This window comes from Sebastes fasciatus, chromosome 3 (assembly GCF_043250625.1).
Source record: "Sebastes fasciatus isolate fSebFas1 chromosome 3, fSebFas1.pri, whole genome shotgun sequence".
In the NCBI taxonomy this organism is placed as follows: Eukaryota; Metazoa; Chordata; class Actinopteri; order Perciformes; family Sebastidae; genus Sebastes; species Sebastes fasciatus.
In genome coordinates, this window is record NC_133797.1 from 40,142,249 (window position 1) to 40,169,010 (window position 26,762).

A 26,762-nucleotide genomic window follows, 5' to 3' on the forward strand; every position below is an offset into this window, starting at 1 on the left:
TGACCACTGGCAGGCATAACAAAACAATGCACATTGCTCTAGGAGCTAATTATGCCGGTGCTGTTAATCTGTCTGGCTGCCTGTTTGTGTTGGATTGTCTTATTTGTTTGGACTTGCGCCTTCTGCCCTTTGGCCTTGGCAAGGAGTCGTAAATGGAAAAAAACAAAACTAAAAAACATTTAAGGTCTACTGAGAGAGAGAGAGAGAGAGAGAGAGAGAGACAGATCATGCATTGACCAACACAATACGAGTTTGTTTGGTGTTTGTTTCTCATTACAGTCCTACAGGGCTAAAATCTCCAAAGCCTAATATGAAAATATAGAATATATTAAAATGACCATTTCAGGGTGGGATTTTTGAGTTTTATTCGTGTCACCCTCAGGATGAACTGTGAGAACTTGGGTGATCCACAGACTTTTCATCTAGCGCCATCATCATCATCATCATTCAGTATGTCCGATACTTTGGTTTAGACCATAGAATGTATATAAGAAGTGGACGTAGTCACCGTGTCGTCACCCATTGGTTTGTGGACTGCCCTTTTGAAGCCTCGAGTTCGGCATTATGGTCATCGTCATCTTGGTTTTTTGCAACCAGATGCGACACGAGAGGGTGGAGCTAAGTACAACCAAACGCTGAAGAAATTTTTTAGGCGACCAAAATCTTACAATTAATTTCCATGAACTGAAAACAAACTGTGAAGTTTAAAGATGAAATGGTGGGAAGGTCCAATTGGTTTCCAATTATTGCATATGAGACTATTCCGTGCAGTTGCTCTATTTGGTTTCACTCACTGTGATCGAGCAACACGGTCTCACTCCCAACTCGTCAAACCCCGCTGATTGGGCAGCGCCCCTCGACATCGGAAACCGACGCCCGGAGGCACTCTTTAGCGACGGTATGTGACGAACCGGGCTTTCAACTAACTCCAATATGAATCCACCAGTGGCGTTATTCGACAGTCGGAGCAAGTGACGTAGTATTAATAGTGTGAGAGTCCGTTCAGGGTGGGAGTGGAGGTGGATGGGTCAAACAAGACTTTTAACCAGGAGACCGCTGTTTGTGTGCCGTGTGAAACTAAAAGTAACGTTGACTTATTTTGTCACGTCAGTCTTTAGTCACGGGACTCATCGGTATTGTCAGTTCCGTGAGTCCCGTGAGTCGCTAGTCAGTGAAGTTAACGTCAACCACGACCGTTTCCTAACCCTACCTAAGTGGTTATTTGCCTAAATCTAACTTCCTGTGAAAACGGAAGTTTATTTTGAAAGGACATTATGCATGTAACGAGCGTATATTGACACGTCGTCCCTGGTCCGTCCAAAGGTAACCCAAGAGGGGAACCCTGTGCGTTGGTCTCCAATGCCGAGGGGCTCTGACCAAGCGGCGGTATTTGACAAGTTGGGAGTGAGAATGTGTTGGATCGAGCGCAGAAGTCACCGTCAGCACAAGTTTGCAGTGGAGACGACTTTGTTTGGCGTTTGTCACGGAAAAAGAATATTTCTGAGCCTTTTACAACTTGCTTCATATTCTATTCACATTATCTTGCACCATCAGAAACTTGTAGGCGAAAACACAACAAGGCCAGGCTGACTAATCAGAGATCCTCACGTGGCCCTCGAAGCCCCGACATATAGTTACATTTTTGAGCAGCCACTCCGTATCCTTTCGCGTATAGCTACGGAGGCTACACACGTAGCCGTCATTAATCCCTTAATGCAGAAGTGTTAATTAAACTTTACGGCCCAGGCTCAAAGAGTCCCAAGTGCCCAGAGCCATGAAACTCAATTGATGATAAACTGCTGCAGTAAAAGAAAAGGTCACTCAAAGTGGCTCTTTAGCAGTGATTCCTCATTCAGGTCATCAGAGGCGAGATAACAGCTGTTGTTCTGTCATCGGAGATACTTAACTGCATTCACCTGGTGTCCAAAGTGCAAATCAGTCTCTGATTAGATGGGTGGGATGAAAGCTCTGGGTCGTGATGACGAATCACTCATATTGAACGTGACTAGCAAGTGTTTGTTGCCTCTGCCAGTCTGACTGTGGCAACAAACTTCATCCAAAAGGAAGACATTCGATCATCGCAAAGTTTGTATTTTCAGAAAAACAAACACATAAACAGGTAAACTTCGACAAGCATGCAATAAATACGAAGTTCCCACGAATGCATCATATCATACAGTGCATTTTGTCCGAGTTTGTGGCCTTTCATTTAAATTCAAGTGGGGCTAAATCAAACAAGGAGGGGGGGGGGGGTTCATCTCAAGGAGACTAAATTAACTTGTCTCATTTTTCTTTCACTCTCTCCAGCTCCCCTCCCCGGGTCCTCATCCCAGACTGCTGCCAAGGAAATCCAATTAGGAACGTTTCAACATGGCTGACAAACGACTCTTCGCACCAGCTGCCCTTCTTCCTTTGTTGAATTGAGCTCCTATATGGACGGATGGAGGGAGGAATTAAGCGAGAAGCAATTACCTTTCCTCCGCATGTGCACGCCCACTCACATATTATCGCACGTATGAAAAAAATCACACATTTGTACGTTTAAACACATGCAATCAGGCACATATAGAGACTCTGGCCGACGTTCCATACTCACAACCACTTATATGAAATCAACACTGACACACACTCATCTTGACTGTACATGCATGCAATTACAAACAGCAGACGGACCAACACAAAGGTATACCTTGCAGTAGTCATTACGAGGCAACGGCAAGGTGGAAAATCCATTTTCTCCACATGACCAATTCTTTTTCCATTATAGATTATCCTCAAGCTACTGCAGCAGCCAGAAGCTGTAACACACACACACACACACACACACACACACACACACACACACACACATTAAAGCATACAGTGCAGTATCAAAGCACAAAGGGCACCATTTAAGTAAACAGTAGTAGAGGTATTAGACATTCACAGACAGTCATTATCATAGATATATATTCGGTTGTACAAATTAGTTTTTATTTGAGTTTTTCTTGACCTGTTTTTTTTTTTTCTTGTCAAATACCAGATACTTTAACCTCTGCATGTTACGATGCAGGTAGGTGGACCCAAACGCAGGACACTGACAAGAGGGAGGTGAAGATAAGATGGTTTATTTAAGGAACGAGCAAACTAGCAGGCAGGAAGGTGGATGATCCTGAGGCACGGGGGGAAAGAACAGTTAATGTCAGGCTCCAAAACAATACTAGGAATAATTCTCAGAAAAACTGAGGTGAGCAACTACCATCGCGGTAGCTGAGACAATGATCAGACCCCTGGATGTGTGAAGAGCTGAGGTTGAAACACTGCAGGGCTGATGAGATGATGTACTGCAGGTGTGTGGCTTGGAGCAGGTGAAACAGCTTGGTAGCAATCAGGGAGGCGGGAGAGTGAATGGAGAAGCCACACACACACACACACACACACACACAGCCGTGTACTTCTATCTTTGTGAGGACACTCATTGACATAATGCATTCCCTAGCCCCTTACCCTAACCTTAACCATCGCAACTAAATGCCTGATCCCAACCCTTACACTAACCCTAACCTAAACCTAATTGTAACCTGGACCTTAAAACCAAGTTTGAACCCTCAAACAGGCCTTTGAAGGTCCCAAAGAGAGGACTGGCCAAAATCCTCACTTTCCAAAAATGTCCTCACTCTGAAGGTCTAAAACTCAAAGTGGTCCTCACAATGACAGGTGTACAAGAACACACACACACAGACACACACACACACAGACAGACTAACGGGGGACCACTGGAAACACAGGAGAGAGGGAGACACTGGGAAAACAGCTGGAGCACGGCGGTGACACTGCACGCCTCTAAACATCCTTCAAATGAAACAATCTGAGGTTGACCTGCTCACAGCTCATGTCCACACGAGAAGACCATAACTAGTGACGAGGGATCACAAGCAGTGGTGGGATGTAACTAAGTACATTTACTCTAGTACTTTGCTCATGGGCTCATGAATAAACCGACGTGGCCTAGGCGACAATGCAGCGGTGTGAGTGGGCCGAGACAAGAGAAGACTAGCAGCATGTCCATATAGTCATTATCAACACAGCAGCGTTACTATAGCCTGCCTAGTATATAACTAAACTGATACACCCCTCTGCAATATCACTGAAATATGAAATGATTTAAATTGCACCATCTTACAATAATTGTATTATTTTAACCCTTTAATGTCCTCATGAAGACAAAAGCAATGGAATGATTCTCTCTTTGTATTTTTCATGTCGTTCGGACAATAATACCAACAATCAATGTTTTTTATTTTGATATAGGCCTCTACCAAAAGTAAAACACAAACCATGTACTGTTATTATGTTACTAATGTGTTAGTATACCAACATATAGTCAATTTGTTTCCATGGAAATACAGTAGTAGTAGTATTACCAGTACTAGTTATTATTTCTATGTATTTATTCTAGATGTTTACCATATTTACAGAAAGATAAAAAAACATCTCAGAAATGATCTGAAATCATACTGATATGATGGTTTCATCAAATACATAATGGAATAAAATTAAATGTATGATCTTAACAAATGATGTTAACAACAGTGGATGTTTATATTTTTTTTGTTTCATAAAAATGGTAAATTTATTATTTTAACATTTCTACTTTTACCTTTAAAAGAAAATTCAACCGTTTGGTAGAGCACATTTTTAGACTGTAAAAAAGGTCATACTTATTAATTCAATCAATTATTTCAGCATATATATATATATATATATATATATATATATACACTGCATATATCAGAATATTTTGATTTAGTAGCAAATAGTCAGTTTTAATTACATTATTAGCTTTACTACATTTACCATAAAAGGACAATTGCTGGACGATATTAGACTTTTTTTTGTATCAAGTGACATAATTAGTTGAAAAAATAAGCCTATCCTTGAAATTAGACATATAAAGTCCTCACATCTGGAGTGACTAATAAGAACGTTCTCTTGCATTCAACACTCGAGGCGAGGAAAGGAATCAAGGAGGTAGAAACTGGGAAATGAGTAAGGCCTCTGGTGTTTGTCCACTGCCCTTTTTATGATTGTCAGACTGAAATAGACTAACTTGTCATTTCTATCATTATATTACATTTTATATTATATCTCCTTCAGCTTTACTCAGTAGCAGCACAGTCGTGGTGCTCTCATATGGACTTGAATGGTTTTATATTCGTTATAAACTGAACTCGGTCCACAACATGTTTCATCCTGGGCCTGGGTAAAACAGAGATATTATTGTTATAAAACTGTGAGCAAGATACTCTCCACTGCTCTCTTCCCTCCTAAAAATGCTGACAAGAAATAATGTAGTAATTTGATTAATTGGTAATATGAATCAGCTATAATCAATGTTATTATAAGAAGAAGCTGCCCCCACATGGCCAAAAAACAATCAGTTATAACAGGTTTAAAGATATTGATTAATGGAGTATTAAATTGTGCAGAAATCTGTTGATGTACTTTTTCTGTGACACTGAAAGAAAAACAACAATCTGTAATGATTGTGAATCATCTTCATTTTATTTAAACTGACACAAGCTTGTTAAAAAGTCATGTTTATCACAGCTATCAGTATTTTGAAAAGAAAAGCAGACTATTATATTTGGCACCTTATAGTTTTCCCAATACAATCACTGTATAATAGCATGCACAATCTGTTACGTTTACATACAGTATGGGGAAATTTGTAAAAACTGTATATAAAACTGTAAATTTTTTTTTTTTTTTACCAGAATAAGTTTGAAAGTAAGAATCTGTAATTTGTAACTCAGATACTATAAATCTCTTACAAATAACAGTTTAACATTTAATCAATTGTAAATATATCAATTGCAAATTTAGAGTAACAACAATTTTCTTAATGCAGGAGAAATTCCTGTTAAATGACAGGACATTTCATAGTATAACACACCCTTATCATCCCACTCAGGGTCAGGCAATACCGGTTGTATTACTAATCCATTTCATGTATTTACAGACGTCCATGAATCCAACTGGTGCAACAGTGCCATGGGTAATATTACCGGTGAATGCATTGACACCGTAAATCATACCATTGAACATCACTCCTCCACCAGAGTCACCCTGTGAGAGAGAGGTATATATTGTTTGTTACAAACTTTGATTTTAGTTTATTGAAATACTCATTTATATTAAAGTTGTAAAACATGTAATGACTTGAGGAAAAGATATAAAGTTAGAAGCCATGCCCACTCACTACGCTTGCATCCACTCCAGGACGTTGGTAACTTTGCCAGTGTTGATGGTCGTAGTAGAACATATCTGGGTCGCCCTTCTTCATATGGTCTTTGAGCTCCTGACGGTTGACAATCGTGGTGTTTGCACATTGGAGAACATCTACTATACCAGGTTCTAGATGAGAATAGAAAAATAACGTTTCTTTACTAAAAAAAATCAAGAAGCTTCATTATTATCTAATTAACCTGCACACAGAAAATTATTCCACCAAGATTTTTTTAGAATCAAACATCATCTTTTAATTAGGTTATTTATCTGATTTATTAAAAGCAGATAAATGTGTCAAGTGGTTTGAAAAGAGTTGTTTTATTTTGTATATACAGAAATATAATTAAGAAGCTGCAAACATTTAAGACTAAATTAATATGTATTTAATGTAAATATGTGTCAGTAGTGTTACCAAACAAACACTAACTGTGATAATTGTAAAATAATCAAGATCTTCTCACCTCTTTCTTTATTAGGGCGCAGACTTTTGGCTGCACGACCTGCAATCTCAACTGTATCACCTCTGAAATACAAGAAAAAGAACAAAAAGAAACAGTTTATCTCAGAGTTCCTGAAGAGTTGAGATTTCAGACTTATTAAAGGGGGAAGATCACAACTCACATCTTGAGAGGATTACTACAGTTAGGAAGTCGAACAGGTTGAATCTGAGTAGGGTTAGTTAGCTCCAGCAGCATGATGTCATGCATCCCATAAAAGGGGACTTTGTGGTCATGAGCTGTGATGTCCTCCAGTGTCTCTTGATCTCCTGGATGGATACCTAAAACTGCTTTCATAATCCTACAAATAAGTAAAGGTTAAAGAGAATCATCACTGAATTACTGTAAATACATAATAAATATCATATTTGAATAGGTCAGTACCAACTGAACATGAACATAATCAATGCTATCTTCTTTATGGGAATGCTATAGTTCATCACACCATTACTGACTGCTGCTTCAGGACTTCATGACATTTATCAAATGTATGAGTGACAGTTTCATCTAAAGGTATAATATGTAAAAGTTGTCTGTTGCTGTTTGTGAACAACCGGCGTTCAACGTTGGCCACTCCTCCTCGTCTCAACGAGCAAGCGAGGGAGAGAGAGAGCAGCGGGTGGAAGATCTTGGTGGTAGTAACAAATATTCAAACGAGAACTTTGAAGGCCGAAGTGGAGAAAGGGTTCCATGTGAACAGCAGTCGAACATGGGTCAGTCGGTCCTAAGAGATGGGTCCCGGGCCCGGATCCGAGTACCCTTGACCCCAAAGACGAGTTTGTTTGATTAGTGTGAACACTCCGTACCGTACTAATGTGAAAGCTGAGCGGTTGGGGACTGGGGAGGGGGGGCCATCATACTTTGGCACCGTACGAGTCAATCGTTCTTAATATGAAAACGGACTAAGTATAACTAATGCCTTTCTTTTTTTTTAAAGTTATTTTTTGGGGGCATTTTTAGCATTTTTTATTGACAGGACAGTGGATAGAGTCTTGGAAAGGGGGGAGAGAGAGAGAGTGGATGACATGCGGAAAGGGCCACAGGACGGATTTGAACGCGGGCCACCGCGGTTAAGACTGAGCCTTGTTATATGGGCGCCCGCTCTACCAACTGAGCTAACCAGGCGCCCTAACTAATGCCTTTCTTACCTTTCTGAATTCCAGCAGTGTTCTGCAGTCAGAATCCACCGGTTACTGATCAGAGTGCCGCCACATATTGTGAAATTTTCACCAGGAAAAGCTCTATACTGTCTCACTTCAACATGGTACAGACGCTCAGCTGGTCCACAATCTCGACCTCCGATGATTCTCTTCTGCAGATCCACCACCGTGCTCGCTGTGACACCTGAAACAGAAAGTCCTCCACCAGGTGACTGTGAGTTAGAACAGTGGTTGTTGTAGAGAACAACTCATCCACTCTTCAGAAAGTTGTTAATATACATGTTGAACTGTGATAAAAGTTGTCTGATTGTTCCTATGGAAGCCCAGTATAACAGGTTTATTTTTTACAATAGTTAACACACACATCTCTATGAGTTCACTTTTTCAAAACTGTTCAGTTCTCTTTACTGACATGAAACTCAGCACAACAGTTAATCTCACATCCAACCAAACACTTGATACACATCTCAGGATCAACTACACTGACACCATCTGTCTCCTAACAGAAACACTGTCACTCAGAACATCACAACCTAAAACAACACTAACAACAGGAAGCACATATGTATCACTATTGTCTTTGAAGTATCTTTTATCTATTTAATTATTTAATTATTTAGCATAAACCAAGATTTTATTACAGCAAAGAGAAGGACACGTCTGTATTGCATGGATTCCTCTATGGGGATGAAGAATGGAGAGTAGGATAAGTTTTACTGTAATAGACTGTAAACAGAAACAACATTTGTAGCATGCAGCGCCGTTTGAGTTTCCCTGTAGGGCCTGACTTCTCTGTGTTCTTAATGCCATCAACCATTTGCTATCTCAACCCCTGGATCTGCCCCTCATCACTAAGAGCTCCATCATACCTCCTATTTTAACTGGCTTCTCTAGAAAGAAACAGGCGAGAGCCATTATGAAAACAGAAAACACCCAATACAACTGAGAAGCATCTGTCATTGTTCAGTCAGAGGTCACTTCACACCTCCAAATGATCTGGAACTCAGCTAACAGGATATTAATGAGCATCAGAAGAAGACATCAAATCACACTGGCTTCCTTTACATTTTAAAATTGATTTTAAAATGTTATTGCTTATATATTTAAAAGTATCTTAACACCCTATGAGAGGTGTAATAACAGCACTTCTGATGGAATACCTCAACTCAAAATACATTATTTAAATAAAAACTATGTCAAAGCACATAGATTGGTTAAAGTAAGCAGCAACAGGTGACTACTCACCGACCCACAGCAAAAGGAGAAGACGCGTCATGACACCCATCTCGTTCAACGACTGTCCTCCTGGTGGAACAGTGGTGCCTTTTTAAATCTGTTCACACTGTCCTGTTGGCCTTCGAGCCACCAATCACCTCACGAAGGTTTATCAACACAACCCCATTGGCTACAAAGGTCTGCACGTATGCAAAGTTAAAGCGACGACAGGACAGTTACTACAATACACACACACTACAATATCCAAAGAGAAGAACAAAGCATCAGATTAGACCAACATGAAACAGACATCATCGTGTGCTCCAGTAGAAGAACACAGATATTATTTAAGTATATAATGGAGAAATTCATTAAAGATGGCTTTAAGTCAATATTTTAATTGAGAGGAATTCCTTTAAAGTAATTAAGTTAAGTTGTTACTGTATACCTGTACTGTAGGTCTATTAAAACACTTCTTCATATAACGTCTTCATCTTTGTCCAGAAACATCCCCAGAACCCCGTTAGGATCCTCCTCTAAAACCAAACAGCTCTGTTCTTCTACTTTCTTCTAACCTCCTGTATATGAGGTTGTATTATTTTATTCAATGTGAGTGGAGAGGAATATTTATTGGATATGAAGCAGGACATTCAAGTTTTCCCAGATGATGATGAAATATAATGAACCTTTAATAAACAGTGGTGAGTTGCAGAGGGACGAAATGTTAAATGATCAAATACCAGAACATATAAACTGATGAGGGGAGGTGATATAGCTCGGTTCATGGTCTTTATTAACTAACGCCATTTGTGTGTGTGTGTGTGTGTGTGTGTGTGTGTGTGGAGGCTGTTCTCTCTGACGGAGCTCTGACAGTTCACAAGTCAAATTTGGGCTAATTTAACCTCATTTGAACTCTAACGTTGCTGCTCTGATGCAAAAACACTAAAGACTACATGTAGGTGGATAGTGGTTCCTCATTTTATATAAATATATATCTTTTTCTGTCTGTCTTGGGTGCTCAGAGTATTTTCATATGTAACTGTCCTCTGGAGATTAAACAGCAGGTTTAATGTCAGTTACTTAGTAAAATATTCCCTCTTGCTGTTGGCTTATCCAAACAGAGGAGCTCAGGTGAGGCAGTAATAGTCTGTTAATTCATAAAGTTTATACTGGCCTCATGGTGTGATAGTACGCCATATTTTAATAAACTAAACGTTAGCACACTACGGCTACGTTGTCCGTGCAGGGAATGTAACCAAATGACAATTTAAATCTCACTATCTCGTTTACGCAACGATCTTTGTGTTCACTGACATTTTAAAATTGGTGGTGATCTAACAGAAACAGTATATTGTATATTTTGCTGACAGCTTTCTGTATTAGGATGTAGTCTGTATTTCCAGGTAATAAGTCAGGTATTGTTCTGTATTGATAAGTTTTGATCACACTGACAGTTCACTCAGCAGTAGTGAGGAATCTCTCTCTCTCTCTCTCTCTCAAATGCATGTGCACATTCAGGCACACTATGCAGTATCAAAGCACAAAGAGCACCAGATAGCCTGTCATATGAGAAATGATCAGTCATTGTACAGAAGAAGAAGAAGAAGAAGAAGAAGAAGAAGAAGAAGAAGAAGAAGGTTTGCTGTTTCTTCTTGTGAAATACTGGAGACTTTAACCTCTGCATGCCTCTAAACATCCTAGACAAGACTAGAGTAGAGAGAGGAGGTCCAGGATAGATGTAGTGAAGTTAATGATTGACTAGTTAGTTGATAAAGGCTATGAACTGAACCATATCACCCTCATCAGTTTATAGTCTTTTCCTCCAGTGCTTCGGTGCACTTTTCTCATCTTTGAATTGCATTCTTCAGTTAAAATAAATAAGAATCCACATAGATTTTAGTTTATTGTAGAGAGAGAGAGAGTTTCCTCACTACCTTTGAGTGAACTGTCGGTGTGATCAAAACTGAACAGAACAATACCTGACATATTACCTGGAAATACAGACTACATCCTAATACAATAAGCAAAATATACATTATACTTAACGTATCTGTTAGGTCACCCCCGATTTTAAAATGTCAGTGAACACAAAGATCGTTGTGTAAACGAGATAGTGAGGTTTAAATTGTCATTTGGTTACATTCTCTGCACGGACAACGTAGCCGTAGTGTGATAACGTTTAGTTTATTAAAATATGGCGTACTATCACACCATGAGGCCAGTAAAAACTTTATGAATTAACAGACCTCACCTGAGCTCCTCTGTTTGGATAAGCCAACGGCGAGAGGGAATATTTTACTAAGTAAGTGACATTAAACCTGCTGTTTAATCTGCAGAGGACAGTTACATATGAAAATACTCTGAGCACCCAAGACGGACAGAAAACACAGCAGAGCCAGCGATCACATTTAAATTAAGATATTGAAAAACACACACACACGCACGCACGCACGCACGCACGCACACACACACACACACCTCTTACTTGTAGCCTGATTAGTTTCCATAAAATGTTTGCGTCGTGTGTCTCATTGATTTACAGAGTGAATCGAGAGACACTTTCATGCCTCCTACCACATGACTCTCTTTCTTTGCAGAGGGATCGATAGACTCATCATACAGAGACCTCATGCGCTCGAATACAGATTAGAAACAGAGCTCCGAGACATGTTAGTTATTAACAAAAGACCCTTTCAAACAGTAGTACAAAACGTTGCATCAAGGCAGAATTCAACATAAAAGTGAATTAAATCACCAAGATGCTCATCAGCTATTCAACCAGATGCTTTCAGACAATATCATCCTCTTCCTCCTCAGTGGTCCCGAAACTGCAGCATTCATGATCACATACAGATTCACATTAGTGGACACATCTTCACTCCCAACTCGTCAAATACCGACGCTTGGTCAGTGTCCCTATACGCTTCAAACATGGCAGTTTCTGCTCTGCATAGTGTCTTTTCAAAATAAACTAATTGGTTAGGTTTAAAATACATACGTTTGGGTTCAAATAAGTATGTTTCTTACGTAAAATGTGTTATGTAACTGGCAATAGTTAAGTTACTTAACTTATGTAACACAACTACAGTAAATAAGTCAACGTTGACTGGTTCTGGTGAAAGTCCTGTGTTTGTTTGACCCCGTCCATCCTCCCCTCCCACCGGCCCTACGCAGACTTTCTCGCTCTTTATACTACGTCAGTTGCTCTGACCGTCTCTTGTTTTTAAGAAGCCTTTTGGGAATCAAGCAATATGGCATAAATTAGTGAGTATATTATGCAGCAAATGTCACTACGTCACTTCCCACAAATATGCTCCACACAAGGAAAAACATCCCCCCCCAAAGAAAATGTGCAAAGCTGTTACTATTGTAGGCCTTAGATGCTTTAAGATAGGGAACAATTGCCATTGTGGCAATTTGTCGTGTTGTGATTTGATCATATTTTTATGCTAAATGCAGTACCTGTGAGGGTTTCTGGACAATATTTGTCATTGTTTTGTGTTGTTAATTGATTTCCAATAATAAATATACAATAATTTGCATATTTGCCTCTCCCATGTTGATAAGAGTATTAAATACTTGACAAATCTCCCTTTAATCTCTCAATTAATCACAATTAACTATGGACAATCATGCGATTAATCACGATTCAATATTTTAATTGATTGACAGCCGTACTTACTTATATATAAAGTTGGTGAAATCAAGGAGGGAGGACTGACTGAAGGACCTGCAGCTCCTCGTGGTATCACTGATGGAGAAAATGCTTTAGTACTTGTTATATATATATATAAAAAATAAGTATGTAAGTAAGTTAACTTGGTTTTTGACCAGAAGTGACGCGAGAGGGAGGAGCTGAGTACAACCGAACGCTGAATATTTTCAGGTGACCAAAATGTTACAATTAACTTTCATGAACTGAAAGCACACTGTGAAAGGGTTAAAGCTCAACGTTAAAAGACCTGTCAATCACGAGGTAGCCCCGCCCTAAAGCATCCCCTGCTTTATGGTCTATTTGACTCTAAATGGGACCATAATTTACTAAATGAACATCATGCTGTATTGAAGAAGACTTGAAACTAGCGATTGAGACCATAAACTCATGTTTACAATGTTTACTGAGGTAATAAATCAAGAGAGAAGTAGGCTCATTTTCCCATTGACTTCTATACAATCAGACTTCTTTTAGAACCAGAGGAGTCGCCCCCTGCTGGCTGTTAGAAAGAATGCAGGTCTAAGGCACTTCAGCATTGGCTTCACTTCTCAGAACGGGAGGTTGCTGCCTGGTCCTGAACTTAAACTTTATATAAATGGCCAATTAGGCTTGTGTGTTTTGATATAAAAAGTGTCCGAGGGGGATTGTTCTTCTCTTTGACTACGAAGCTCAGTGCGAGTAGAGCCAGATACCGTCGCACCACCAAGACAGTGGAGAAAGTCCTCAAGGATGTTTTTCAATGCACATGTTGCTCAGCATGACTGAACAATTTTTTTAAGGAGCTCCTTTGTTACCACAAAGGTTTGCTTAGCAAACAATTAGACATATATCTTTATATAACAGGATGAATGAACACTGTTGGATTGATTGTTTTAGTGATTAAAAAGCTTGACTGACGCTGCCCCTTGAGCTCTCTGTTTTTTGTTTTTTTTCTACACTTAAAAGAAGTGGAGCCGTCACACACGGAGCGTTTTTGTGAAGGAAACACTGAATTTCCTTTAAAGCAGCTCTCGCAAGACTGATGCAATCTTGTAATATTCTATCTGAAAAACACAAACAAACGGCTCTTCCTTTCTGTCATGCCGGTGTCTTGGGATGCCTTTGTATGTTCCGCAGACATGCTGAAGTCCATTAATAAATGAGTGTGCTGTTTAATATTCCACACTGCTGCTGCTGCTGCTTCCTGTTCACTGGCGTGTTTTGAGCACTCAAGTCTTCATGTTTATTACAGCAATGTATATAAAGGCATATTGTCTACTGAATCAAACTGTATTCATTACAATCAAGCTTGACTCTTGATTATTATTTTGAAGTGCCATTATTGGCACTTAGCCACTGACTTCTGCAGGCTGCATTGCTACAGCATGGGGTTAATGTGCTGGCTAATGGTGGATGCTAGGAGGTTAGGGTATGTTAGCTTAGTATGAGACGCTGGTGGGTTAGTGTATCACATAGTGCCACTGTAAAAGCTGCTTAATTAGTTTTAATTGGGAGGAAATGTTGTTTAGGTGCCATAAGGGCCGCTTCTAGACACATGGCCTCTTTCCTGTGTTTATTAATCCGGTATGTGTGTGACGTCTATTCAAGAGAGAGTAATTCGGAGATGAAGAAAAACACATTTTGCATGTGACATATATTAACAACATTAATTCAGACAGCTGGCAATGATAATGTGCCACGCAACAACTCAATACAATTCAAAGTGGCAAAAACACTTTTGAAGTGGCTCAGTAATATTGTTGCAGCAGTTGCAACATCTTCATCACTGTTTTCCACTGTTTTTCTCTATTTTCCACCATCTCGTGCATGACTTCTTTCATTTGCGCACTTGTTTTGTGCCCCAACACTGAATCGCATTGCTTTTACGGCTGCCAGAATCTAGTTTCCCCCACAAAGATCATCAATCATCTGATGTGATGTAGACATGGAGCTGCTTCGCGGTGCAAAAGACAGGAGAGGTGTGAAACAGCCCCAAGGAGATTAAAATGACCCTGGCATGTCAGATTCAACTTCAAATATGACTTTTTCTTTTCAGCTGAAAGTACCATTATTGTCAGGAAAAACAGTTTGACTTTATTACTTTTTGCAGAGACTATTTAGATTATTTGAAGAGTGGCTTAAAGGAGTAATTCATTTATGTGATTAAGTTGAAGAAACACATGAGGAGTTTTTGGTAACATGATGTGATCATTTTTAAGGGAGTAGCCATGCTATGAGACATGCAGTCATACAGGAACATCCCCCCATTTGCTCTGTCATTCATACGCCATTTGGTGAGCCTGATTGTAACGACTACCGTCACGTTTTCAGAATTTTGGTACCGAAGCATCGGTTCTCGTGACATCCCTAGAAGGGATAACAATGGTGTTGTACTTGAGGACAGTTGGTAGTGTGAGTGGGAAGAATGGACGAGCATGCAGGCGTCCTCTGCAGACAATTAATGAGAAAAAAAAAATCTTCCACTACACAAAAGACCGGCCTTCCTCCATTTTCCTAAAGAGTGAAAAACAGACCAACCAATTTGCTGCCTTCAAATACCTTTTATACCCTTTATGTCTTTTTGTAGTTATTTTGTCTCTTTGTAGTCGTTTTGAGTCTCTTTGTAAATGTTTTGTCTCTTTGTAGTTGTTTTGAGTTTATTTGAAGTTACTTTATGTCTTTTTGTAGTTATTTTGTCTCTTTGTAGTCTTTTTGAGTCTCCTTGTAGTTGTTTTGAGTCTCTTTGTAGTCATTTTGTGTCTCTTTGTAGTTGGTTTGGTCTTTTTGTAGTTATGTTTGTCTCTTTTTTGTTTTGGTCTCTTCAGTTACTTTTTGTCTGTAGTCGTTTTGTGTCTCTTTGTAATCGTCCTGTGTCTCTTTGTAGTCATTCACTGTCTCTTTGTAGTTGTTTTGAGTCTCATAGTAGTCTTTTTGAGTCTCCTTGTAGTTGTTTTGAGTCTCTTTGTAGTTGTTTTGAGTCTCTTTGTAGTAATTTTGAGTGTCTTTGTAGTCATTTTGAGTCTCTTCATAAATGTTTTATGTCTCTTTTTGTAGTTGTTTTGAGTCTCTTTGTGATTGTTTTATGTCTCTTTGTAGTTGTTTTGAGTCTATTTGAAGTTATTTTATGTTTTTTTGTAGTTATTTTGTCTTTTTGTAGTCTTTTTGAGTCTCCTTGTAGTTGTTTTGAGTCTCATAGTAGTCTTTTTGAATCTCCTTGTAGTTGTTTTGAGTCTCATAGTAGTCTTTTTGAGTCTCCTTGTAGTTGTTTTGAGTTTCTTTGTAGTTGTTTTGTGTCTCTTTGTAGTTGGTTTGTGTCTCTGTGGTTGTTTTGGTCTTTTTGTAGTTATGTTTGTCTCTTTTTTGTTTTGGTCTCTTCATTTACTTTTTGTCTGTAGTCGTTTTGTGTCTCTTTGTAATCGTCCTGTGTCTCTTTGTAGTCATTCACTGTCTCTTTGTAGTTGTTTTGTGTCTCTTTGTAGTTGCTTTGTGTCTCTTTGTAGTTGCTTTGTGTCTCTTTGTAGTCATTTTTTGTCTCTTTTGTTTTGGTCTCTTTGTAGTTATATTTATGTCTGTAGTCGTTCTGTGTCTCTTTGTAGTTGTCTTGTGTCTCCTTGTAGTAGTTTTGGTCTCTTCCTGGTTGGTACACGTCTCTTTGAGCGACATTTTGTAGGTGAAGGCCAGGAGGGGCCCCTGACACTTGACCTGTGCCCGGTAGGCCCGTTCAGTAATTCATCCATGCATATGACAATAAAGAACTTGAATCTTGAATCAAGGAAGAAAAGAAGGAGCAAACAGTGATGTACAACAAAAGAATCAAATAGGTGTTTTTATGTAGAAGGAAATGACATAGATATGTTCTTGGATCCCCTGGCAGGCTGTAACCAGCAGTGGTTGATTCCATAATGGGCTTTCAGCGTGGCAGGCGGCGGTGTGTGTTTCTCTCCGCCGGCAGGAGAAACAAGTTGAAACGAGGAGACGAATCTTCTTCATTTGGGAATCCATCATTCTGACGCAAATCCAAACATAATCGCAAGAGCACGATGTAGGTAGCAGCTCAGCCCGCCTCTTACCCGCCGTCTCAATAATGCAGTACTCAGACTGACGCATAGTTAGAGGCTTGCACAAACATGCACGCACACACATAAATGGATAATAACTCTGACCAAGACTGATCTCGTTTTAATGCATTTTCTCTATCCCTTACATGCACATCGTCTTACGCACACACATCGACACCATGTATTCCGTCTTTTATCTGTTCCATTCACACACACAAACACACAAACACACACCCCTCCCATGAGTCTGAGAGGTGTGAAATCGAGGTGAGAATTGAATGTTCATTATTCATGAAGAGAGCCCTCCCTCAGCACACACACAAACAGGCGAGCACGCAGCCTCACAGGTGATTTATAACGAGGGAAGCCATTAATAATTGATACAAGATTTTAATACCTATTCATCCATCACTATTTAGCCACAGTGGATGCTGCTCTCTGGTTACCACTCCCATTATTAGCCTACCAGACACCCAATAATCAGTAGGTACACTGTCATCCTCATGCACAACGCCCCCTCCTCTTTGATAGATGATCAAATACAGGACAGGGGAGATTACAACAAAAGGTTTAGCATCTCACCAAGCAGTGGTCAGCGTGTTCCGGCTGTTAATTATTGCAGCACTAGAACCATACGTGCTATATGTGGTACGACGGAGTTTTAGGGCCACATTGAGGAAAAAAATGATCTGAGATGAGAATAAAGTCATAAATTTACAAGAAAAAAATTCGTAACATTATAAATTAGTAATTTTTACGTGTTATTTTAGAGAGGAAATAGTGTGAAAATGAGGAACGTGGAGCATCTTGTGAAGTTATACTTTAGGTTTCACAAATATCCAAATACTTAATCTTTTGACACATAAGCACCACGTTATCATCAGTATCAGGACCTTGAAAAGATTGTGCAATAAACTGTTTACACGGAACTGGGGAAAATTGCCTCTTTTGTGGAGGAGGAAATTACTTTTTTTCTCGTGAAGTTATTCTCGTAATATTATGATTTTTTTTCTCGTAAATTTATGACTTTATTCTCATAATATTACAACTTTTTTTTCTCGTAAACTTATGACTTTAATATTACAACTTTTTTCTCGTACACTTATGATTTTATTCTCATAATATTACGACTTTTTTCTAGAAAAAGTATGACTTTATTCTCATTAATTTGCAATTTTTTTTCTTGTAATATTACGACTTTATTCTCAAAATCTGAGATTTTTTTTTCCTTCAATGTGGCCCTAATACTCCGTCATAATGTGGGACAGTTACACTCCTGTAAAAAAGTTGTACAAATCATGTCTGTGAGAATTTTAATTTGTAAAAAAAAAAAAAATCCATCTTCTAACCCACATACTTTATGCTTGAGGGTTTTGGGTGGCAGGAGGCTGTACCAATCATATTCATATTCACACCTTGAGGCAGCCTCCAGTCTATTAAACTCACATTTCTTTGGACTGAGGAAACCCACGCAGACACGGAGAGAACGTGCACACCTTCTTGCAAAGAGGCGACAGTCCATAAAGCCCTTCAATCTTACTTTCATTAAAATGTCATACGATCTTCAATCCTACTTTCATTAAAATGTCATACGGTGAGTTTGTATTTATCATATTAGGATTAGGGTGTAAGATTTATAGCTATAAATTAAAACCTTTTTCATGATGGTAAGACTGTATGTAGCCCCTTGTAGTACAATTCCTAATCAGGGTTTTTGTAGCCGTGTTTCCATTCACAGATTTTTATCGCATTAGAAAAGCTGTATGGAAACAGCAAAATTTGATTAAACATGCACAACAGTGCAACAACAGTTGATGCACTAAATAGACTACGGAAACGCCTTTGCCAACATTAAACATTTAACTCACATGACTGATGCGTCTTCTCGGATATGTCTCCGAACAACATGAACCACGGCTAACACTGGCTGACATTAAAGAACTATCAAAACAAGGCCAAAACAAATTCCTAAAGACCTCTCTCCATTTTCCTCTCGTACATGGTTAGATGGACAAGTTGACTTGTTTTGTTGCTGGTTCACAACTTCTACTTCTTCTTCTACTGTGTTTACTAGGCGGATTATGGCCATATGTAGCACCAACTACTGACCAACCTACATTGTAGCCAAGTTTATTTGCTCCAAACCAGTTAAAAAAATTTGCTTGAAAATTGAATGGAAACAGCTTCTGTATGTTTAGTTTGCTCTCTGTGTTGGTTATTTACAGAGAATCCACATGTGTAGGGTTAAAGTGAAATTAATCAGTGTCGATGAAAGTCATTTTCACAGTTTTGGTGAATCACTCTGAACTTCACATTGCCAAGTTTTATGTCCAGGATTATTTGAACTCGGCTCACTATTTTATAATATGTCTGAGGAAAATGTTGATATTCCCAACGGCCTCATCTTTCTCCTCTGTCATTGTTCCTTTGCATTTCCTGCATTATGTTAACCACTCGCTAGCTTGCTAAACTGTTAGCCTCTGTGGCTTCTAGACGCCGACAGTAACGTTAATATTGCCGTTGCTTAGCAGCGGTGTTCTCACGACTTAACCACCTGAACGCCGAGCATATCGTGTACACGACTTCCCATGTTGTAAACACGAGCTTCATTTGAAGCCACCATCAGTTGTCACCGCAGATATCATATGACTTTATTATCTTTTATGTATTGAATGAGTTGAGAGCTCCTCTGGCCTTGAGCCTTTAACTCATTTAGCCCCTGGCTGTGAAATAGATTATTCATTTTATTATAAGGTTATCACTGCTGAGTATCACATTCTGATCTTTTAATATTCAAAAGTCCGTTGTCGGGCTGTGACTCACACCCTCACAATAAGGAAGAGGTGTGAAAGGATATATTGACTTGCTTATAAAAAAAAAAATACACACAGAACCAGAGCAGATGTTTTCAAGCCATTCAGGTGTGCTTCCTTTATGTTTGAAGATGCAGATCGCTGAAGTGAAGCAGCTCCTGCGGGAGGAGAAGCCTCGATATTATATGAATGTCTTTTGTTGTGGTTTGATGTTGAGTCTTCTAGACTTCTGGTAGCCAAAACCTTACTTTCATGTATTTGACATGCAGCACGGCATGTCTATCACAATACCTGTGAGCTTTCTCTGCATGGCTGCTGTAGCTTTCTTTACATCCAGCTCATACATTCAGATATCAGATCGATGAAAAGCATCGGAGAGGAAAATATAAAAGGAACCTATGGCATCTCCTGTCTGCCTGAGGCACCACCACAACCCTTCTGTCTTCATCTGGAGTTGATTTAGATCAGCACAACAACTTCCTATATATGCAGAGCACATTATAGATGACTCTTCAAAGCAGAATTGTATTAGCTGGAATCAGCTGTTTAGCAAATACAATTAAGAGGCGCTGCCACCTGGCTAGCAGCCCGATTCAGCTCTGCACAATAATAATTTGCCAAAATGAGCCATTCAATAAAGCTTTTAAATTTTGTTTGTGACAAGAAGAGACCCCCTGGCCCGAGCTATCCCGTACAAACATCACCTTTATCCTTCTGTTTTTGTTTAAGTACTCCTCGGAGTGCTTCAGCGTCAATAACGGCTGCAAACGTGTCAAAAAATCCATCAATGTCATTTTGGTTTGTTTTGGTCTTTTAGAAGATAATCTGATGTTAGTTTTTCTCAAGTCTTAACTTTCTCTAAACTGTGAGTGCAATTTGTCACAACTGTTTAATGGGACATCACAACTCTGTTGCATGTTTGCAAATGTCAGTAACTCACCCAAAACACTTCATTCATGCTTCAAAAGCTAGTTATTGTGTCGGTAAATTGGTCAATATCACCAAAATGAAAAGTTGTTTTGTCATCGTGTGAGCCATCAAAATGATTAGATGTTTTTTTCCACTATGGCAGTCTGTTTCTGATATACAAATCTCTGTTTTGTTGACTGTTACGTTCTCCCTTTTAGGGTCCAGGGGATGGAGGGAGTAACAATACATTTCAAACCCAGCAGTGAGAGAAGCTGGCAACGGATTGTGTGCAAAACAATAATGAGAATTTATTTACAAAATAAGAATGAAAAGTGTACAAAACACCAACTTAAAACTACTTTCTAACAGAAAGTGTGATGTAATAATACAATTCAACAAATAACGCGATAACCAATTTTAAAGTACTCAAATTAAAGCTACTGCTCCACAGAGGCAGCGAACAATCAGGGAGTACTCAGCTTAACTCTTTTGCAATTAACCCTGCTGTATCCAGCACACACTAGTCAACCACTGTCGACGCAAACCACGAAAACACACAGCGTGAACCACTCGATACTGCCGTTTGGCCCACCGGCAACTTCTGCTCTGTTCTCCTGCTCTCTTATACTCCGCCCTGATTGCTGATCAGCAGCAGGCTGCGTACCTTCATCCACTGCAGCTGCGCAGGGGGGGAGGGTGGCACCTGAGGAGACAGAGGAGAGGGCACAAAAACACATGCAACACAGCACGGCACATAACATTGGCACTGACTTCTTACTGTACTACACCAGAATGTCAGTTTTGTCCAGCTGAATGCTGTTGTCTATCGCAATGAGCTGTTTAACGGTAGGTCAAAGTTTACTGGGAAAAGTCAATCCTGTACGATACTGTAGTACACAGAAACAAGATATGCACATTCGTGTTTACAGCAGATGTATCTGTATAGCAATGTGTCACAAGTACTGTAAACAGAAAATTAACCTTTGAGCTTTCATGTAAAGTCACTTTGCCACAAAATAATAATAATAATAATAATAATAAATAATAAACTTTATTTATATGGCACTTTTCTAAACAATGTTACAAAGTGCTTTTCAGAAGAAAAAAAAAATCAACAAAACAGAAAAAAAAAATAAAAATAAAAAATCAGCAAAGAATAAAATATAAACAACAGATGGATCATAAAAACAAGAAACATCTGGGGATAAAATACATTTTAAAAAGTAGAATAAAATGGCCAGACAGGGATGATAAAAGCCAGCATCAGCATTTATTCAAAAATGCTTTCCTATAAAAATAGTTTTTAGAAGGGACTTCGCTGATGTAAGGGAACGCTTTAACGCTTCAAAAGTGATCATTCAAATTTTAAAATCAATTCTGAACATAACGGGCAGCCGGTGTAGATTGGCGAGCACAGGAGTGATGTGTTCGTATCTCTTAGTGCCTGTTAAAATTCGGGCGGCAGCGTTCTGCACCAGTCGGAGTCAGTGAATGGAGCTCTGGCTGATACCAACATAAAGTGCATTACAGTAGTCTAGGCGGGGAAAAAATAAAAGCATGTATAACCTTATGTAAATCGGAAGGAGATGAAAAAGAATCTGACTTTAGAGATCTTTTTGAGCTGGAAGAAGCATGACTGAACAACTGCCTTTACTTTGAGCATCGAGTCAGAGATCTGCATCAGATATTACGCCGAGATTTCTGTTTCATGTTTGCCAATAAAAAATCCATGCCAATAAAAAAACAGTTATAAGCCCTGTAACAATGAAAAAAGCTGCGGTAGTTCAGTAAAAAACAACAAGCTGTACCTCCCCACAGTACGTAATACCGTGTCATATAGATATTTATGGAATATACATGTGTGTCTGACAGATTTTGATAAATTAATGGATCATTTTGAATGTGACGGCTCAAACGATGAAAGAAAGTTTAGAAGTTGACGATACTGATCAAAACTGAGAGTCAACTCATCAGTTTTGATCAGTAAGACATGTGCTAGTGGTTATTGTGCAAATTGTAGACATTTGCACTGACTCTTTGCACACATGTGCCAAAACACGTGCAATTTGCTTTAATGAATGAGGAATTATAATCTGTTGTGAACAGCAAACTAATTATTCAGAGATTTGAGCTCGAAATAATTATCACTCAAGAATTGAGCCAAAGCCAACGAGAAAAACTGTAAATGATCACAAAATACTTCGTGATAACGAGGAATGCCACAACGATAAACCTTACAAAGGCCATGCTGGATGTGTTAACTGTTCAACACTTTAAAGCCAAAGTTGTTAGCATACAGTAGAAAGTCTGTATATTAAAAAAACAGTAATTTTGTGTGTGAAGAAATAACACAATAAATTGAACAAGGTGCTATAAAGTACAAAATGAGATGTTGGATGTTAGTTCAGAGGTGCAGAAGAACAAAAAGAAAGGAGAGGGAGAGCAAAGAGAGTCTGATACAAGCTGAGAGAGTAGAGAGATTGAGGCAGTGAAGAACTAAGCTGTCAGGTCGGCTCTGAAGGGAACAGAAAGATGAGGCAAGTGTATGAGATGAAGAACGAAGGGCTGGAAGAAACCTAATGGAGATGGACACGCAGAGGTCAGAGACGGGAAGGGAGACAGAAATGTGAAAGGAAAGATGGAAAGAGGGAGACACGTGAGGAAGGGGAAAAAAAGGGGAGAAGAAGCAGGACAAGGACGATGAAGGAGAGAAGGCAAAATTGAGGAAGAAGAATAAAAAAGGGGAAAGGTGGAGAGACAACAAAGTAGAGTAGATCAGGGTTTAACTGAAACATAAAGGTAGAGAGAGTCACGGAAACAACGGGATAGATGGAGTTAAAGCGAGGGGAAAGAGAGATGTATAACAAGCTTAAAAATGATAAAAAGTGAAAGAATGATGGATAGAGCAGAAGTCACAAAAGATGTAGAAATGTACCTTATTACCTCCATAAATCTCATTCAGCAGGATTAAATATGATGAAAGCAGTAAATTATTAGATTGAATGCTCCGATACTTTAGGTACCGGTTACAAGGAATATGAAATTTCCAACATGTTGAAAAATTGACCAAAGATATTACAAGTCTAGATGTTCAATACACACTGACCGCGTCTGCAAAGTCTGCTTGATGTTTAATTGACGGAGGGTGCACGTAGGCTGCTAGATTTTTAATGAATAGCCCAAAGCTATGTATGCACAGGGACGCAGAGTCTGGTGTGGATACAGTACAAGTGTTTAATGCTTCAATATGGACAGGATGCATTTCAGATAGCGCCCATCAAATTAACAGCAACGTGTCAGAAAGTGGTGTTCAAAACTTAAGCAAATTAGCTGAACCCCGATGATGTCTTTGTACATGACTAGAGATCTGAGATCACCTGCAAGTGAGCAGAAAAGTTGGAGGTAATTGGTGATGGAGCTGTTACAGGATGGAACAGGTTGCAGAACTAAACTGCTGAGGTAGTATCTGAGATGTTAGGAGAAGTTTTGGTGGATGGGCCCGACAAAACACCAGACTTTTAACCAGGAGCCCCGTGTGTGAGACCGATGTTGACTGGTGTTTGGTTTTGTAAGTTACGTTAGTGACGTTTGTCATGTGACAATTGTTACGTAATGATTATCACGTGACGATTGTCACATATTGTTTATCAACGTTTGTGACTTTCTTTTACGTAGTGTGTACTGTTAAGTCGTAGTGTGTTTCACTTAGTTTAAATTCTTACTTTAAGCCTGAACATGACGTTTTTCCTTATCCTAACTAAGTGGTTTTCTTGCCTAAATTGTGGACGTTTGTGTGATGTACAAATAACACGCAAATAGTCTAAAATGCGTACGACACGCGGAATGTCGGTGCAATATCATGGTATTTATGCACCTTCCTGTGAGACCGGGTTGACATTTGTTTTTCGCTTTTGGCCACTGGCAGTCCAACATGAAGGACATATGGATCCAAAATTGGTGTCATTCGAAAATGAACTGCCACTTGCAAATGCAACATAAAGTTCCTATTGTTACAGGTTTCCTCTCAATCCATGTCTTGTGCTCTCATTGGCTGTATAGCTTCCTGACACATTCCCCAAAAGGTCCAGATATTTAGCACGCTAGATATCATGGGATGTGTCTGCAATGTCTTTGAACAGTTCACACATAACAATGTGCGAGTGCCGAGCCAATGCAGATCTGCCTCTCATCTGGGGCTTTTGTCTGAGAGCTCCAGGTGAGTGGAAAATCAGGGATAGAGTTGTGTAGTGTGAACTAGGCGTTAGTGGTCAGTGATGATGACGACAGTGAGGATAAAGTCTGTATAACATGTATTTTTCATATACTTTTCACCCTCAACCTATGGACACACACACGTTTATTCACATAAAGAAATGAACGCATGCAGAGGTTTTCTGTTTTCCTGTCTCACACACAATCATGAACACAAACAGTTACACGTACATACAAAGCTATGCATTCATTCTCACACATAAAAGTACACATTTTTCCTCCATCTCTCTCTCTCTCTCTCTCTCTCTCTCTGTCTCCCATTCACACACAGATCTAAAGCCAAAGCATCCCTTTGTCAGGATAATAAGAAGTTAATTGGTAGGTTGGTTCCAGCGAGGCTCAGGGCGGGTCGAACAGTCTGCTGCCGAGTTGCTGATACAGCCACACACCAATTAGGCTTTGTCTGAGAGAGAGAGAGCGAGAGAGAGAGTGAGAGAGAGATAGAGAGAGAGAGAGAGAGGGCTGGAGTTACAGGTGGTGACCAACATAGGAGGGGGTGAGGGTGGGAGTAAAGAAGAGGAGGGGGTAAGGGTGAGGGTTTTATGCGTTCTCACTTCCCTCCTTCCAGTGTGTGTGTGTGTGTGTGTGTGTGTGTGTGTGTGTGTGTGTGTGTGTGTGTGTGTGTGTGTGTGTTTGTTGTTGCATGTTTGTTTTTTGAGTATTTACATTTCCAGCCTAAAATATGTCTGTATAATGAAATCAGTGTTAAATAGTGTGAACCATATTTGCATAATGGAGAAAGTTTGCTACACGGAGGAGGAAGAGGTTTGTTTTTTGTTTTCACTGATGCAAACGTACGACTTGATTTCTGTTTGCTCATCCTGCAAACAAATAATAATTTGATTGTAAATTACACGTATAATTGCAACTCTCCTCATTTTACGAGCTGAAGATGCGTAATCTACATGATTTGCTTATGAGGGGAAGGTGTTTTTATTCAGTCTGTCTTTCATCATCTCATTATTGTGGCGTAGAGGCTCCGAGAGAAATGTAACATCCAAATCTAATTAAAGTACATGCAGAATTTTTATGTGATGATAGCATCTTTCAAATGAGACAGTCTTTGTGGAAATGTGTGCTTGTAGCCCATTCATCTCATTGCTCCAAGATACTACACATTCCTTCAACAAGTTTGCCAATTTCTAAAAATACAGCTAAAAACTGCACAGCTCTAGATATTGTACATATTTTATAGTATTTGTTTCATATTTTCATTGTAAGTTTCTTCTGCACAGTTTTCATTTTAATTAAGATATATTGTACACATTGTTATTATTATTTTTATTGTAATTTTCTTCTATTCTATATTTATGTTTCTTGATTTTTGTACTTACTTTTATTCATAATTACATATTCTCTTTCTATTTTTATGTTATGCACCAATACGCCAAAGCAAATGCACTGTAATTCATATATATCCCACAAAATCAATTGGTGTGCAACCCACGTATGAACAAGGAAGTATACAGGGAATTGAGCGCTGTGTAGGGAGGAGGTCGGGGTGGATGGATGGGTCAAAAAACAAAACACTTTCACCCAGTAGACCGGCGTTCATGTCCCGTGTGAAACCAGAAGTCAACCATGGTAACTTCCATACGTAAGTTACGCCACATCCGGTGTTATTTTAACCCAAACCACCATCTTTTCCTAATCCTAACTAAGTAGTTTTTGTCACAGAACTTCCGTACTTACCACTTCCAGTGTGACGTAACTTATCCACAAGCTTTTCCTAAGTATTTTTTGCTACCTAAACCTAACCAAGTTTATTTTGAAAAGACTGGCACAGAAATTGATGCTGGACATTTGTAGGAAAAAGCACAATAAATGAAGAATAACCTTTCATAAGATATCATACAAACCGTTGTATGAGAACA

General features: G+C 39.2%; 2 protein-coding genes across 2 annotated transcripts in view; both read right to left on the bottom strand.

The window, feature by feature from the left end:
- mfng (MFNG O-fucosylpeptide 3-beta-N-acetylglucosaminyltransferase) overlaps positions 1 to 26,762 on the bottom strand; it is a 513,815-nt gene that overhangs the window by 88,893 nt on the left and 398,160 nt on the right. The window lies entirely within an intron of this gene.
- On the bottom strand, positions 5,526 to 9,325 carry LOC141765070 (snake venom serine protease BthaTL-like). The gene is made up of 6 exons (XM_074630921.1): positions 9,173 to 9,325; positions 7,916 to 8,111; positions 6,892 to 7,068; positions 6,732 to 6,793; positions 6,242 to 6,396; positions 5,526 to 6,108 (listed from the first exon to the last, which is right to left on the bottom strand). The coding sequence occupies exons 1-6, from the start codon at positions 9,210 to 9,212 to the stop codon at positions 5,956 to 5,958; spliced, it is 783 nt and encodes a 260-aa protein (XP_074487022.1). The 5' UTR covers positions 9,213 to 9,325; the 3' UTR covers positions 5,526 to 5,955.